This window comes from Myzus persicae, unplaced genomic scaffold (genome assembly GCF_001856785.1).
Source record: "Myzus persicae strain clone G006 unplaced genomic scaffold, MPER_G0061.0, whole genome shotgun sequence".
Lineage (NCBI taxonomy): Eukaryota > Metazoa > Arthropoda > Insecta > Hemiptera > Aphididae > Myzus > Myzus persicae.
The window spans coordinates 491,793-510,402 of record NW_019100869.1 but is presented as its reverse complement, the minus strand read 5'-3'; the positions used below and the strand labels follow the sequence as shown (position 1 = coordinate 510,402).

General features: G+C 31.0%; 1 protein-coding gene and 1 pseudogene across 3 annotated transcripts in view; one reads left to right on the top strand and one right to left on the bottom strand.

The window, feature by feature from the left end:
- The window catches only part of LOC111026532 (lachesin-like), a 140,872-nt gene that overhangs the window by 32,948 nt on the left and 89,314 nt on the right, over positions 1 to 18,610 (bottom strand). For 2 of the 3 annotated variants that reach the window (XM_022304634.1, XM_022304635.1), the window contains one exon: positions 2,499 to 2,620. In XM_022304634.1, the coding sequence (XP_022160326.1) occupies positions 2,499 to 2,620 (122 nt within the window). Of the gene's footprint in view, positions 1 to 2,498; positions 2,621 to 9,181; positions 9,394 to 18,610 lie in introns of those variants that run through there. The other variant, XM_022304636.1, reaches the window with a different exon arrangement.
- LOC111026536 lies at positions 10,015 to 11,947 on the top strand (annotated as a pseudogene).

Here is an 18,610-nt window from a genome sequence, read left to right as displayed (position 1 = left end):
CCCCCCCCCCCCCCCCAATCCGTACCAACAGCACATGCGCATCTCGTCCGGAACGCTTCTATATGGAATTTCCATTAGAAAGTTTAATTAACACACATCCGTTCATGGCAGCACACATTGGCGATGCATTATTATACGTTTAGACAGAAAACAACGATTCCGAGTGTACTATGATGATAATGTATTATTAGTATGGTCACTTATACTGTTACTATCTGGCATAAGAGTACATTACAGTTTCCGAAAACCCCGACGAAATTATTTAATAACTATTCAAATATTTTATTCATTAAACAACTGTACCTATCAAAGTTGGAATGCACGAGTACACGGCCAGCATAATATTTCATGCCTTGCAGTTTTATAACGGGTGAGTGAGAATCATGGAGATGAATAAAGGAAACCAAATGAAGAAACATAATATCAAGTAATTTAATCTTATCCAGTTATAATATTATATTTATTATTAAAGACGAAAAACTATTTTGAAATTTGTTTTTGAGGTTAATGTTTCTTAGTACGAAATGTAAGATATTTACTGTGGTACTTCGAATGCAGTTGAACAATTAGGAAATTAGGAAACTCAAAATAAAAAAAAACGCATTCATCTACTTTTAGCTCAACAATACAATCGAGTGAAATTGTTTGAAAAATGTTTTTCGTAGAAGCGTTAAGAAATGGACCAATCGGGTATTGTTGACCAACACTATAGGACTAACATTGTTATTTGTGGTCAAAACTGCACAACTATAAAAGGAAACGATAAAAAAATCATTACAAGTGACTATTAAAACAGGTGACAGGAAAAAAAATTACTCCAATGTAAATATTTAGTAATGTAGTTAATCTGATTGCGAAAAACAACGCGAAAATCTCTTGTTTATTATTATTTTTTTTTTTTAGAACACTATAAATAATTATTTTCTCCTCAATTAATCTTATCGTGCTCCCACCGGTTTTCGGCACTTGTTCTAAAATATTTTTCAGGCTCTTGTATATCATTAGTCAATATCAAAAGTCATTTTTAGAGCAGCTGTCAATTAAAATATCGGCAATTGTTTTGGGCATTTTTCGCGGTGAAATGAGTCGTAAAATTGGCAGAAAAACAAGCTTTAACACCTACTGCGTGTGGCGCCGTCGGTCGGGGCAGACATTTCTTCTCTAACCCACACGCGTACGTACGACGACGATTACTTGTAAGAATTATATTGTTGTAAGACAAAATGTGTTGTTTACACTTCAGATAGAACCACTGCTACCGTCGACATTCAAGAAAGTTTTTATTTTAGATTCTGAGTGAAGCGATGAATGTATTGACTTTACAATGATGGGTTTTATTTATTTATTTTTTGATTTTCATCACCTTTTGGAACCGCCGTTAAAATGCTTTGATTTTCTACTATTAAAAGGTATAAGACATTTTAAATTTGTATTAGTTTTTTTCTTTATAAAGGTCGGAAAAAAATTTTTGGTTGAACCAAAAAGCGGGAAAATTTAATTCAAGGTTCTTCATAAATTGTTTTAATAGCAGTTTAAAAATATTAAAGAAACATAGACACAATATTTTTAGTAAATATTTAAAGTTAAAATGTTGAAAAAATTCATTAAAACCCCGATAACTTGCAAATTATTTTGTAGTTAAAAATTAATTAAATGTTGAATTTCTATAGATTCTATGATTGAAAATTTAAAAAAAAGGTTCTTGTACCTTTATATTGTAACCGATAAATCTAAAAAAAATATTAAATTTCAGTTTTTTTTTATAGATTTTACGTTAAAATTTAGATGGAATTAGGTTTGTAAACAATGAATAGCAATTTTAATTATTTTGTTGTTATTTAAAAATATTATCCATAGGTACTTGAAACTTCTAATGTATATTAAAATATTTTATACACACGATGATATTCTAAAATACAAATTTTATGCCAAAATCAATTCAATCTACTATACCTATTACTAATGTCGAATAGTAAAATAAATTACTTAAGCAGCAATAATATCATACAGTATTCTTAGTAATATAGGCTGACAGACCAACTTTGCATAGAATCGTTTTTCGTAAAACCTACAATAATATTATATAATTGAATTCAAATTCAACACATCCATTCCAGAGTAGTACACACATGGTCACATNAATGTCGAATAGTAAAATAAATTACTTAAGCAGCAATAATATCATACAGTATTCTTAGTAATATAGGCTGACAGACCAACTTTGCATAGAATCGTTTTTCGTAAAACCTACAATAATATTATATAATTGAATTCAAATTCAACACATCCATTCCAGAGTAGTACACACATGGTCACATTTTTTTTATTAATTATTTCTATTTTATTTGCCAGGTTTTATCGTCACGGCTGCGGCTAATTATAACTTTATAAAATCATTTTCGTGGTACCTACTGATTAAGTCGGTACAATAAATATACTGAAAATACTTTGTCCGTTGGATACAGTTTATTATTGCTTATTGATCGATTATTTATTACCTTGTACTTTCCCAAATTGTTCACCGTGCACGTAAAGTATATGTCTCGGCCTTGGGTCACCGTCCAATTTTCCAGTGGCGCATAAAATTCAGGCATTATTTCGTCTGGTTCGTGCATTTGACCTGTAACATAATATACACCATTTACTCATTACACGTTTCATTAAACTTGCTTACGAACATTTATTGGACATAAAATATGATGTACGAATAGAAATAAAAATGTATTCATATAAATAATCTATGCGATTTTATTGTTTTTATTTTCAAATAAAAAAAGTACAATTTTCAAACCAAACGCAATCGAATGTGAAATGAGGCATAATTTATTTAGTCTAATTAATATTGTTAGTTATCAATACACACGTTCGTCAACAAATATTAAACATTCGGTTGACTACCGATATTTTATTAATTTCAATACATAATACATTTTATTATTAATCTATGGTTTCTCACAATGAATTATTAGTTTATTTTTATCGATGAATGTTTTCAATTAAGATATGACCATTAAGGAACCTGAGTTTATAATGTTGATACAAAGTTAACCACTCCATAAAAATAATGTATTTTTTCGTCAATAGTAATTTATCAAATATCGTTCCTGGAAATATGGGAGATGCAAAAATCGTTTTTTTTTAATGTTTCATTAAACATATCTGGTGTATAAAAGACATGGATATTTTTAAATTATTTCGGTACACTAAAATATTCTTATCCGCTCATTATAAAATTCATTCAACGTCAAAATTGTTTTTCTGTTTATAAAGAAACATGACGTATTAGTTATTAAAACGTGAGTACTGCAGTAGTCTAAGACAGTCACTTCATTGTCACAATACTTGAAATCAGTGAATGTGAGGTCATCCACTGTTCAACAGTTTATTTCATCGTCTACACGGGTAGTTGACAGGTTATATTCATCGGTATTCGATTCGATATCAAAACTAGCATCATGAGAAACCGTTCGAAAACCACCTACAATTCGATGTAATGAAATTGACTATACATTGCGCCGGCCAACGCATATACATAATATAAAATGTATTGTATAAAATAATATCGAAAATAATAAATACATATTTATGTTTCCAAAGACATCGTTCAGCATCGTATGTGCGCTTATCGTTACCAGTATAATATAACTGTGTTTAATTTAAATGAAATTTCTCGAATAGCCATGGCTGCAGTATGTGTAATATGTATTCCATTGAAGTGTGTAATTATGGTTCTCGTCAGATTACCAGATAGAAATGCCACTAAGCGAACGATAAACTTACAACGAAATAGGACGGGATCACTGCCGTCCATATACCAAATAATTCGTTAGACGTCGAATTAACTTCTATATTATTACGACCGCAACAAAACGTAATGAACCGTTTTTCGTGCACGTTGCAGGTTGTGGCAATCACGAACCAGGCGGATTATTAATATCATAAGATTACGCGATGCGAATGATATGAAATCTTTAAAACTGTAATCAGACAAATTCTGTATGCGGTTGATACGTCACGCAAAATGTACACCGGCAACGAATCTTCGCTAATTTATTGACCGAACGTTCGCAGTGTATCATTCATTCACAGTAACTTTGCGCATAACGCCGATTCTGGTGTAATATTAGTGGTTTTAGGGTAAATGCATTCAAAGTACCGCAAACCATATAATATATTGCCTATTTAATTACAGATTGTATTTATATATTTCGTGCTTACCGGTCAATCGAGACAAAAAAGACGCATAATATGAGGGGAGGTTGGATTTTTAGGTTTTAGTAATAATTTATTACATATTTGATTAGAGTTGAAGCTTTTTAACGAAATTGAAAAACGTTTAGGTATGATTTAAGGTCCATAGAATTAACCAATATCAAAGTTTATTTCTCATAATGTGAAATACTATTTTGACGTTAAAGAAACACCTTTCATTAATGTTGACACTATGTTATGATTCCTGAATATTTTTCAAAATGTTAGTTTAAATGTTATATTTTATTTTATCTACAGAAAATAATCGAAACAACTTTTAAGAGTGACTTATGTGGTAACATTTAGTTTTTCCACTGTCGCCTTAAGCCTAATCAGCCGATTAAAAATACTACCTATGATGGGTAATCTCGTTATAATATCTGATTTCACGATGAACGACGTTGACCATGTGGCTCATACTATATTGATGAAAATTAATATATATTTTGAATATTAGTATTTTGATAATCAACTGGTTTTAACGATTATAAATGGCTGGTTTCATTTTATTTTCTTACCTACCAATAACTATAGTATACCTATAGGATACCTTATACAGTACAGTGTTCGTGTTACTTAATAGTCAGTACCTTTGTCAATGTTTTTTAGTTGTTTGTCGTTACTAATCACAAACCGTTTTTAACAAGCAAACATAGCTTAAGTTTAAAAATAACTGAAGAACCAATCTAATAAAAAACCATGGACATAATTTTTTATAACAAACTGCCAAACTCATACCATGTGAAATAGTGTTCCAGTTCCAGATAATTTTTACCAACTATGATTTTCAATACGCAAAACATTTTACTTCAGTAGGTGAAGAACATTCATTAATCGTGTACAAAAACATTATGACTGAACAAAGAACCAAGATGACAAAAGACAGTATGCAAAAATATATAATTGTCAATCGTTTCACTAAAAATTATTTGAATAACAAATATTTGTAAAAAGCTAATGTTTTTAATGCAGTTTTAATGAATATAAAAATTGATCAGTGTAATGGATATATATGCATACAATTATAAAACACACAAGAAAATAAATCCCATCACTACTTAATACAATGCAAAATTTTTTTGGAACTTTAGTCTTCACTCTAGTCATAATATAATAAAGAAACATTGTATTTAGGTAGGTACTATTACATACTATCACTTAATGGAATCCTTTGATATTGTCAAAGACAACCTTCACGAAATTGTTGTTGAGCTCGTGACGTATATACTAGTCGAATCTACATAAAAGGTTCGAGGAAAACCAGCACATTGTAGAATGTAATGTTCCGTTTAAGTTTCCTCCAAAAATGTGAAACTCGTGGTCACTGGTATGTTAAACCAAAGACATACAATAGATCAAACAATGAATTCCATTTAAAACTGGAAGTGTTACCATATCAAATTTTTGTAAGTTTTAGGTAGTAGTTTTTAGCGGAAAATTCCAAAAAAAAAAAATCCATAACAAAGTTACCCGTATGAAGAACGTGTTGAATTCAAATTTCATAGAAAAATACCAATCTGGTTGATAAACTTTAAATAAAACAGCAATTATACTAAACGAACATAATATTTAAAAAATAAAAATTAATAACTTTAGCTAGAATACAAAATATGCATGACACCTATATAATCTTAAATATTCTAAAAATAAGAATTGAGACGTTTTTCGAAAACTTTACTAAAAATGGTACTGAAATAAATGTACATAGTATACATTTTTTTTTTGATATTTATTATTTTTGATTATTTCAATATACAAAAGTATACGACGTATATTATTTTATCAAATTTAAAAGCTTTAAGATTATTTTAATAGTTTTCAAAGAAAACAAGTCTACACTTAATAAAATTGGATGTGACTGATGAACATTAAGTTGTACCTTTCAATTAATCCAAAATTATAAGTATCTAAATATATTTAGTTTATGTTTGCATAATATACTTTGCAACATTATATTATTTTCATGCTAAAAAAAAAATAAATACATAATCTTGCTAGGTATCAAATTTTGAATATTTTTTATGTAATTACAAAAGTTATTATCAAAACAAATAAAAATCAAAGACTTGAGTACAAATCTCTCTCTCAAAAAAATGTTTGTTGACAGACAATATGCGATGAGTAGAACTAGTCCTTTAAATACCTGTGCACTGAGGCTTTGTTGAACTATGTACGGTTAATGGCACGCAAAACGGTTTACGAATCTATCAAAGAATACAAGTAAGTATAACCGGTCGATCCGCGGCAGCCATTGATCCACATTTTTTCGGACGAGAAACTTCTTAGAATGAATTATGAAATACCTCAATATACTATATTACTTATAGCGTGTTCAATAAAATCATTACATAGAAATCCTAGGCTTTCTGTAAACTCCATTATGCTATTTGGTAATGTGTCAAATTTGATTGTTCATTTTAATTTCGCCTATACAGGTAATCAATTCATAGTTAGAATTTCTAAAGAATGCCAAAGCCATGTTAGGTAAAATATTAATAGCTTGTTTTATCTCTTTTCATGAGTTTTGAATAAATGTAAATCAAAATATGTTTATTAATAATTTAACTTAGTAATAACTTTATCAATATGTTTTCAATTTCTCTATAATATTATCTATGTGCTTTATCTTAGCATACTTTTTATACTGCTGAGTGCTGGTTGACGATGCATGACATTTCAAATTGCATTCACTATTATTTGTACACCTGTTTTTTCTTTTATCTGACCATGTCTTAATTTTAACTGCTTGATTTACAAGTATTAGATTAGTATTTCTTCACTTTTTTATGGCATTTTCATTAGATTAATTAAATATTTGATTGAATGGTATTCTAACTTTTCCATTGCATTCCCATTATTTGCAAACTGACATGACAAACGACTTATCTGTAATATATTTTTGTTAAAATATTTTTAAAGACTTGTATTGTTATTAATAAATTGACTTACTAAAATCATAAATAATAAATTTAAATTATACAAATAACACATATTATCATTCATAAAGATCAATTCTATGAAATGGCTGGGTATAATCACCTTCGTATTTTATGGGCCGTGATACTTAATAATTGTGGCTTATAACGGCTGTATATAACACTTTGTCGGTAACATATACATCACAATAATATCCTATATAAAGAATGACATTTTATTTGTCAAACATCAGAGCTATACATATCCGAAGAGAATTTTTCGAGTGTGAGATTGAAAAAAAAAAAATTCTACTAAGACCACGAAGCGTATTCTTTGCCGTCTTTAAGTTGTAAAAAAAAAAAAAATAATAATAATAATAAATGTTTTTTACACTGTTTAGATATGATTTCGCCCGTGGCCGCACACCGCCGCGGGATGAGTTTCCACTGCTGTACGCACGGCGAGTATTTATCTTATTTTATTTTACAGCACAATTGTTTTATTCCACGTTCGTTTTTTTCTTGTTTTATTTCCGTTGTTTTTATTTGTTTTCGCACCACGTTAACACGGTTGTTGTTTCATCAACGACCAACGCCGCTGTCGATCTCCATCGAATGTTGTGTATATGTCTAGCGAATCACTATTGTTATTTACTACTATTATACACGCCGTCGTGTGAATATCATAATAGCCTGTTGCGATGCGACATCGAGAAATTCAGACGACTATACAATATTACGATATTATTATTTTCCGCCCGACCGAACCTGTTATAATATTATGACATACGCGCGGCGTAGGTCGTAGCTGGTTATAATATATGCCTTGCAACGTCGTGCGAATAAGACGACGACGATGATAATAACATAAAATATTATATAAATATGAATATAATAATACCGCGGTCGTGGTCGTGTTTGTGCGTCGGGTCCAGACGTGTACGTGACAGACGGCGCCGAAGTGTCAGAATCACTGATTTCAAATAGACTTTATCGGCATGTGCTCGTGTGAATCGTACTCTTCGCATTATAGGTTCGATATCCTTTTTTATAAATATAATAGGTACGTATATATATATATATATATATATATATATATATATATATATATATGTACATGTGCCCGAGTAATATATGTGTGAGTACAGCCATAGAGGTGTTATTGACAAACCGCATTAAGCAGAGTGCGAGCTGCGGCGTGGAGCGCGGGCAGTGGAATACTGTCTGCAATGACATTGTCCTCCGCAAGAATTTTACATATTATCGAGTGTTCGAAAAACATATATTTTCTCCGTCCCCGCAAAGTGCATTTCCACTACCCCTCCACCCACCAACAATCGTATAATACGACGTGCACAGTCGTATATATTCCATTACGGGATTTCGACGGCGCGCGAAAAGAACGGAACTTACATATTATAATATGTATATATATATATATATATAAACACGTAAGAACGGCGTAATAATATATACATAATACATATTATTATACGAGTGTATACGAGAGTACATATATACATATACAACTGCTCGTATGCGGCTGCGGATAAACCTCGGTCGAGTGAAGATCTAAGTAAGAATTGCAGCTCTCGTGCGCGTATCATATATAGCCATTACCAATACGAAAAAAATTCCAGTTGTACGGCTAAGTTTTCGCTAAAAATGTCCGCTCACGGTGAGCGTGTTTGGCGGATGATACTATCACGGCGACCGACATCGTTACGTTTTATCACCACGTCTAGGGCAGAAAAACGAAAAAAAAAAAATTGGTTTATGAAAGAATATGCTTTTAGAATTAAAAATAGAAGATACAATACATACGATATGGTAGGTATACCTAGAGATAAATAAAAAGTACAAGTTATTCTCCAAAAAATTGTTCGATTTTTTGCAAAACGATGTATAGGTACAAATGTGAAATTGAACATAATATTTTAGAATTTTTATTTGTTGTGGGTTGTATGAAAAATGCAAAGTATCTACATCAATGATCAAAGTATTTATGCACTTACAGTTTACACTAAATAATCTTGATATATGTGTCTTACAAGACGATGGCGTATCTGCTGCGCTGTCCCCGTCTTACAGACGCATACAATATGACAAATAATATTATGTTCAGTAAAACCAACACTGTGTTATTAGCTTTAATTATTAGGATGAATTAACATATTATTAAACTTAAAAGTTATCAATTTTCATTTAAAAGTAACTTCATAACAGGTTTTCATTGAAAGTTAAATTTTAAAGTTATGATTATTTAAGAATTGTAATAATATGTTGTACTATTGTAAGACGGAAAGAAAAAATTCAATGACGATACCATGATATAATTAACATATTTTGTTAATTATATCATGGTTCCGTCTATCAATTGAGATTCAGGGGGTCGTATGCCGCCTCTACACGTCCCGCTAACATGTAAATTAATCTTAAATAATGTGTTGGTGTGGGGTCGGCAGGTCGGCTGGAAGGGAAAAATTGCGAACACTTTCTCCCCACCATGAACACAAATACATTTTTTCTTTTTTCGTTAAATCTAAAATTAAATGTAAATTGTGTTATAAATTATACCTATAAATTATAATTTATATTTTGCATCTATAAATAAAAATTGCGATTTTCATACAACAATTTATATTTTGTATTCACTATTTTTTCAATTAACCCTGGTATTTGAAGTTCTATAGGTTAAGTTTTTTCTACACAAATATTTGGAGGTTATGTTTGTAATCTCAACCAAAATCATTGAACATTTTTTGATAAGTAGTGATAAGCAATCACTATGATAATAGCCAATGACCATAGTAAGACCATAGATAATATATATATGTCTATATAATCTATGGGTAAGACAAGACAGTAAGTAAAGTGTTGTCCAACCGTCTGTATTGTCGTATTGTTCTGTGGTACTGTGGTAGTGAACCTAATCATAGTTACCACTCATTATTTAACTATCACGAAGTTCATGGATTTATTACACTTATCAATTTTTGGGAATTGAGATTTCGAGTTTCACTTTTTACTATTTAGTATTTACTTTTTAGTATTTTAAACAGAATTGAGAGATCCGGAGATCTTTTTGATTGCGAAGTTTCGAATTTTTATTTTGCGAATGTATTTTGTCTTGTAACTTAAAATTGTGTAAATATTAAACTCTATAAACTAAAAACGTACATTTCTGTGATTACTTATTTTTAACTATATATTTTTATCATTCTTAGCCAACCTAGATATTGAATATTTCATTTTTGTTTAAATAATAGTACCTATATAGGTTTCATCTTTTAAATATGACATCGATATTGCGTCAGATGTTAAACATTAATAAAACAACAAGAATTAGCTCATTCAACTCTTATAAACAATTCCTATGTACTAAATCTGATGATCCAATCCAATCTCATATAGGAAAATTAGTGAAGGGTAACAAAATCGTCGTCTTCATGAAAGGTGATCCACAAGCTCCCAGATGTGGCTTTAGTAATGCAGTTGTTGACATTTTAAAATAAATATTCACAAAGCTAAATTTGAAGCTCATGATGTACTTATTGATGAAAAACTTAGAAATGGTAAATATTTTTCATATAGTTCTTTTCAATTTCAATTTGTTTTTTAATCCTATAAAATAAGTGAAATTTGAATTTATTATGCTTTCATTTTTCAATATTGCTTTTTTCGTATTTTGTAGATTATAATATGATTTATTAAATTTATAATTAAGATAATTTTTAAATACATACTTAAATCGCTAAGTGTTAAAGTATAGTGTATATCTTGTAACTATAGATTCTATGTGTGAAATTCTTCAGAATACAAGCAGATTGATGAGATAAAACTACTAAATAGAAGGGTTAGAATGGCTACATTTTGATAGGTAACCGATTGAGGAGGTCTTTAAATGTATATTATATATCATATGTATATGAACCTTAATCTTATTGTAGTAGGTAGTAGGTGCTTATATGTAAAACATATTCACACCATTTATAGTCACTATTAATTAAAAATAATCCACAGGCAGTGAATTGGAAAATAAGTCTTAAATTTTATTTATACCTCGATAATCTAGTATAAAAAATATTTAAAAATTGAATGGACTCAGAATACAATTCAGTAGAAACTCGTTTAACCGTCACTCTCTGTTATCTATCATCGGTTACTGTCGGAAAAAAATAATAATGATAGAATCACGATAAACTGGTCGTGTCGACTATCTAGAGTGTAAAAATAGTTTGTATCGTTTGTAATATCCAAAATATGCAATAAATGTGATAAAGAACTTGAAGAATGGGTTGAATAAACTATTGACCTGAAATATTACCGTTCAAATCTAAAGAAACTGAGACTGTTAGTATAGAATAAATTGTACAACTTTGTAATGGACTGAACACTAAAATGTTATTAATAATTTTTTTTAAATATCATCAATAATTTTTGTCTGAAAATCTCGTTTTAAAATATATACGGTTATTGAAAAATTTAAAATTTCTATTGTTCCATCTATATTGAATTATATAATCCTCATTAATTTTTTTGTTTATTTTTTAGGAATAAAAGAATTCTCCAATTGGCCAACAATTCCCCAAGTTTTTGTAGATGGAGAATTCATTGGTGGTTGTGATATTTTATTGCAATTGCATAGGTCAGGTGAACTAGATAAAATACTAGAAAAGAACACTCAAGAAAAGCCTGTAGCATAAAGTGTTATTAAGTAACTTAAGAATAATTTAGTTGAATATTTATTGAATAAACAATAAAAATGTATTTTTATAAATTATTTTGTTTTATTTAACTAAATATGTAGATATATTTTACATTGAGTGGATACAATATCCTAGTTAAATGTTTTGTATTAAATAACTGTATTCAAATAAGTTGTTGATAAAATCAATTCTAATTTTTTGTTATGATTCAAAAATGAATAACTGTGAAACTTAAAATATTCATTAAATACTTAGGTATATAAGTATTGTCTAAACACGAACATTTTTTCATATATGTGGTATAGATATTTGGTATTTTCGACTTTTTGGTTTTAGATTCTGAGCTATATAAATCTACAGTTAGTATACAGATTTTCCAAGACATGTGTTTTTTTTTGTGTATGCATAATGTATATACATTACTTATTAGTTATAATGTTTTAATTTTCAACTTTGCGAGTGAATTCTGATAAAAATTGGATCTAATTGGTACTTACTATTTATGGTAGGTAGTTAAATATTTAAAATTAGCAGTTATTCTCAAAAATGTAGGGAAAATTATTTTAGAAAAATTAGTTTCAGCAGGAATTTTATAATTCCATAACAGTGTTTGAGCTTCAGACCAGTTGAAATTCAAAAAACATTTATGGTTTGTGAAAAAAAAGTGCATTGATTCATTAAAAACTATTTGTGAATTGGCAGGAGTAGACAGACAAGTTATTCTTGGAGGCTGGAGCTAAAACAATTTGCTTCACAATTCTAAAATGTCCTTCCAAATTTATCTTTTAGTGATATTAATTACAAAAATGATACAAATTATCAAACTGAATCATCTAATGATACTGAGAGTCAGTGGCGCACAGAGGTATTTTGAGAGCACATGCAACTAACAAAAGTTACCCACACACCCACCCATTTTTTTAATTTAAAAAAACGTTCTTTTGAACTGTTACTAACTGTTAACCTATACTTTATCTAGGTAGATACCTATAACCATAGGCGTCTATACCTACCCATCCACCCCCCACGAGAGCACATGCAGTTGCATCCCTTACTAATCTATCTGGGTGCCACTGCTGAGAGTGAAGATGATTTAATAAAAAAATCTGATTGTAAGTGCAGAATTTGTATTTATTGTGCTTTTGTAATAATTCAAGAATTATCTTTTCAATCAAGTCTGTTTTGTTATCTATTCATAGTTTACAAATTTTTATTAATTTTACCATCTTCATAAGTTTCGTGCAAGTTTTTACAAATTTAAAGATTATAAAAACAAAGTTGAGATCAACTATTAAACAAGACAATTTGGATCCATTAATGATGATAGCTGTAGAAAAAGATATAACCTAGAAATTGACCGAGAAAAATTGATTGATAATGTGGCTCACTCATCAAATTTACTAAAAGAATTACTAATATAAATTGTACTATACAACAATCTAGTTTTATTCAATTATATAGTTTTTATTTTTTTATACATATTCCATTTTATGATTACATATTGTATAAATATAGATTATTTTTAACCTTAACATTTGAAATTTTTTTTAAAAGTGAAAGTTATCAAAAAAAATTATTTTTTTGAGAAGCCCTTTAAATAATTTTCCTAATTTGGCCCTTTAGATCCCAGGCCGACACTGGGTCAAATTTTTTTTTTTAATAATAATTTGAAGTTAAAAATTTAAAGTGATCACAAAAATTTGTAAATTATTTTGTATTTTAAAATTTATAAAATGTTCAATTTTTATACTCAAGGCTACAAATTTTTATACTAGGTATAATAACTTTAATAACTAGGTTATACTGTAATTAAAAAATATGTGAACACCAATTTTTTATATCCTTAAAAATAGAGTATAATATTGTGTCTGCTCAGAGTTCAGATTCATTAATTTTCATTGAATTCAAATTTAACATATTTAATATAATGACTTACTCAAAGACAAGGAATACTTTACTAGTATACTATATATAGATACATATTATTCAGAGGAGCAACTACCCAAAAAGTATAATGTGCTCAGTTTTAAAACTATATCAAAAAATGTTTGAATTTTTTTTTTGCATAATTCAAACCATCTATGGTTAACAGATACTTTAATTCTAAGCAGGGACTGAAACCGAACCTAAAAGAACCGTTTCTGGAACCGGAACTTTTAAAATTTTAAGAACCGGAACCTTTATTTTAATATATAAAGTACTGAAACCGAACCGGAATTTTTATTTTATATAGGTTCTTTTAGGTTCTAAAATATAATAATTTTATTTATTTATTTTTATTAGATAAAAATAGAGTATTTATAATCTGTAATATTTATATACAATAAGAACATTTTTTAATTTATTATTTCTGTTTTCATTATTTTAATATTTTGTATGTTTTATTAAATGTTTCCTACAATTATTACTGTCACAAATGTTGTAATATACCTGTAAATTGTTAATTTTTAGCATAATTACTACAAAGCATTACAAGTTACAACAAAGAATGTAAGCGTTGGGTTGAGTGGTCTATAGTCTATACTGGACCACTGATTGATATTTGCATTCATAAAACATGTTAAAAACTTTGTCAGTTATTTTTATTATGCAACATGCATAACATATTTTTTAGAGTTCTCAGATGTCCACTTATCACTTAGGTCAATATAACTTTCAAATTACATTCATAGGTACTTATTATCTATAAATACAAATTAATAATAATAATAATATTTATTTAATGTTCCTACTAAAAATTAGCTGGAACCGGTACCTTTATTTTTTTTCATCAAAGAACCAGAACCGAACCGGAACCGTTATTTAATTTTTTGGAGAACCGGTACCGGAACCGATACCGATATAGGTATTCAAAAGGTTCCAGTCCGGCAGTCCCTGATTCTAAGTGATGAAAAGAATACATTTTACAACATTCAAGTTGAGAAAAAAAACAAACATAATCAGTATATTATTTCCAAAAATGTTTATTATTTGAATATACTTATGTAAAATTGAGCTACCTACCGTTACCTTATTATACAGATAACGCATATGACGTATTCAACGTATTAATTTAACAATATCTATTTTTTTAAATTGAAGTTGGTCAATTTATATTTTAATTAAAATATCGGTTAGAAGTTGCTTTTCATATTACTAAGAACCTTGATTTCTTTTTTATCACAAAAAATACTTATGTGTTGTAACAACTAACAAAATCTACAGCAAGTATGCTCGAATTTTCGTTTATTTTGAATAAGTAATGTTTATTAATATCCGAGGTGTTAAGCACGATAGGAATAAGTTAACCGTGAACCGAGATTTTCAAAAAGTCAGCTGACGCTGTGTGATTAATAATATGATGGCACCGTACTCGCTGGCTAGTAATAAACAATGTTTTATTTTAAATAATCGGCTACGGCCTCGGACGAAATTCGAAATCGGCTCACTTGCAATTATTTTTCCGACTGCCCACATACGCACTTACAACTTGCTGCAATAAGATGGCTGAATCTAGATCAAATGATATCGAAACCGCTCTCTGCATCGAAAGTACAATAAAGGAAACTATAGAAAACATCATAGATAAAATTGAATTTGAAAATATGCAAAAAGAGTTGAGCGTTTTCGATGATTACTAAGAGGACGTAACCGCTGGAGACATAGCCGTGCTCCTAAATTATGCAAAGAAGTTTACAGGCAGCGACGAGGCGTCGATCATCGGCCAACCAGAAGAAGTACCCTCGAATAGACCGGACGAGCCTGTAACAGAAAACGCCGAGGTCACGCCGTCCATGATCGACGAACCGGAAGAAGAACCCGGGAATGGACCGGTCGATCCGATAACAGAAAACGCGGAGGTCACGCCGTCCATGATCGACCGCCCAGACGAAGAACCCGGGAATGGACAGGTCGATCCGATAACAGAATACGCCGAGGTCACGCCGTCCATGATCGACCAACCGGAAGAAGAATCCTGCAATGGACCGGTCGAGCCGGTAGTAGGAGAATCAGTGGTCGCGCCTGTTAAGGTGGTAGTTGAGCAACGTGACGAGGCGGTGGACGTCACACCTGCAAGGGGACCCGAAGTAAGGAATAGTTTCGGGGATTTGGTCGGTTGGCTGGACCCGGGGGCAAAACCAATGGTACTCGCACCTCCACGCACTAGGATGACGGTATTCTCCTCCGCCGCGTGGAGAGGCATCAGAAAAGCCGTACGAGTACTATGTTGTTGCTCCCGGAAGTGAAGGCGTCCGAAAGTCCCCGGCCCCCTTGCCGAGGGCAGCAGACAAGGCGAGGCGACGTGGGGTCGAGTAAGGGTACTTGAAAGTGCACTTTTAGGGTGATGGGCGGTATGTCGCCAATACACGTTCTCCGGCCACCGGCGGTGGCGAGACGGGATAGCGGACGTCGCGAGCTCGAGGACGCCGACACGCGAGACCCTCTGGCGGCGCGGCGGATGTCCGGCTGCTTCGGTCGCGAGCAACGATGACACGACGGCGGCGGCGGCTAGCGGTACCGGCGCGGGCAACGACGCCGCCCCGCGGTACCATTGACGATTGCAGAGCTGCACGAAGACGACTAGTGGCGGTGGCTGCGGGGACCGAAGAGCTCACGGTGGGTGGGCGATTGGAAACTATAATTAAAGGGTAGCTAGGAACAAGGACGTCAGCAGCGCCGGACTCGAAGGAACGAAAAGTCTCAGGGTTCGGCGGTGCGCGACTCCACGGCAGGGCCTCCGATGGCCGCCGATTCCGCAAGCCCCGAGATTATAGTCTTCGACGCTCGCTCCGAGCTTAGGTCACCGTTTGTCGCCGGCACAACAGTCAACGTCTTCAGCACCTGCATGACCGTCACGCGCACAACATCGCGCACTAGCCGCTCGTCGTCAACCGTCGTCGTTTTGCGGCCGTCGTGGCCGGCCTTCGTCCGCTGCTATGGTCGTCTTCGCGTCTCGAGCAAACGCGCCCGCGACTCTCGTCCGCCCCGCAGGACGGCAGTGAGAACTATGTATTGGTGACCAGTAGCCATTTCCAGAACACATTTGTACCACCCGTTTGCCATCAAGTACCCCCCACGTCGCCTCGTCTCTTTGATGCCTTTTTTTTTGTTTAAATTATTTTGTTCATTTTTTTTTCTTGTTGCAATTTATGCTTTATATTGCATTTCTTATACCTTTCGGCATACAACGAATTAAAATTGTTTAATAGTTAAAAGCATTTTTATACTAGTGTTAAACTTATGTTTATCCTACTAGTAGTATATACAACTGTGAACAGTGTTCAATAAAAAATAAAATTGTTTTTGCAATTTATGCTTTTTATTGCATGCTTCTATCTTTCGGCATATAATGAATTAAAAAAATTTAATAGTTAAAAGCATTTTTATAATGGTGTTAAACATATGTTTATCCTACGAGTAGTATATACTACTGTGAACAGTGTTCAATAAAAAATTAAATTTTGTTTACACATTAAAATGTTGTTTCTTATTTTAAGTTATACAATTATGAATACGATTTTATTTGTTTCAACAGAATAAGGGTTCATGAAGTATATTAACCAAAATATTTTTATAATTTAGTATCAAATCTCAGTAAAATATTTAAAAGGTTTTGTGAAAGTAAGTAAATTTATAGGAGTGGGGAGATTTTTTTCTGCCCCCAAAACTGACAGAAAAAACACTCACAAAAACCATTGCAAAATCAATACATTAATCGCTCGTCTCAGATTCAAAAATAATTAAATAACAACTATGGTTTGTATTGTTTTATGAACACTATATTGTGTCTAAGTAAAAGTATTGGTACTGCGCCGATTCACAAGGGTCTGATCGAACGAATCTACACATGCAGTCAATCGTGTTGATGATGACGAAATAAAAAAATAGAAAATTAAAGAAAAAAATAAACATACTAATTAAGCGAATGATCAATAAATAAAATAAAAAACAAATAAACAGTTCAACATTTCGAAAACTGTAAAAAATATATAGGAAATAGTATAAAAAAACATTTGTTGTAAATTTCAAGCACTTACGGTTATTCGTTTCTCGAATTACAACATAATAACAAAAATCGTTATTCTCGGTTTAAGGATTTAATTTCTTCAACATTTGAACTTAAAATAACTATGAAAAATACTGTGTTTGTATATAATATATTTACATTTTTTGGTTACAGAACAACTACTTAACGTTCATTTAAAATTTTAATAGTAAGCGTTAAATGATTTACATTTTATACATTTTTAACTACAAAATGATTTGTAAATTTTTTCAAAATTTGAACTTAGTGTTAATTATATCATGGACGATACCAAATAGAATATTAAATATTTTACAGTTTATAGTTTACAGTTTACACGTGTATACCAACGATACCAATTTTATTTTCATAAAAGTCATGTATTTCAAAATCATCGCTAGAAAGCATCAAAATATATATGGTATATATTTTTAAAATTGTATTTCAATTTTGATGTATTGTATTTTATATCAATAAAATCACTATACAAAACTAAATTTTTAATTGTTACTATTACTATTAAATAAAACATAACTATTATTGAATTGCAAATGTACCCTGAATTGTTTTTCGATTTAACGCAATTTGTACCCGGGACTTCCGTTCCTATCTATAGGCAAAAGATACAATTTTCAGTTATATGCTCCCTATCCCTATAAAAGTATAAACAGTTTTAACCTGCCAAACATATTTCGTGTTAATTATGGTCTCTCTATTATAATATATTATAT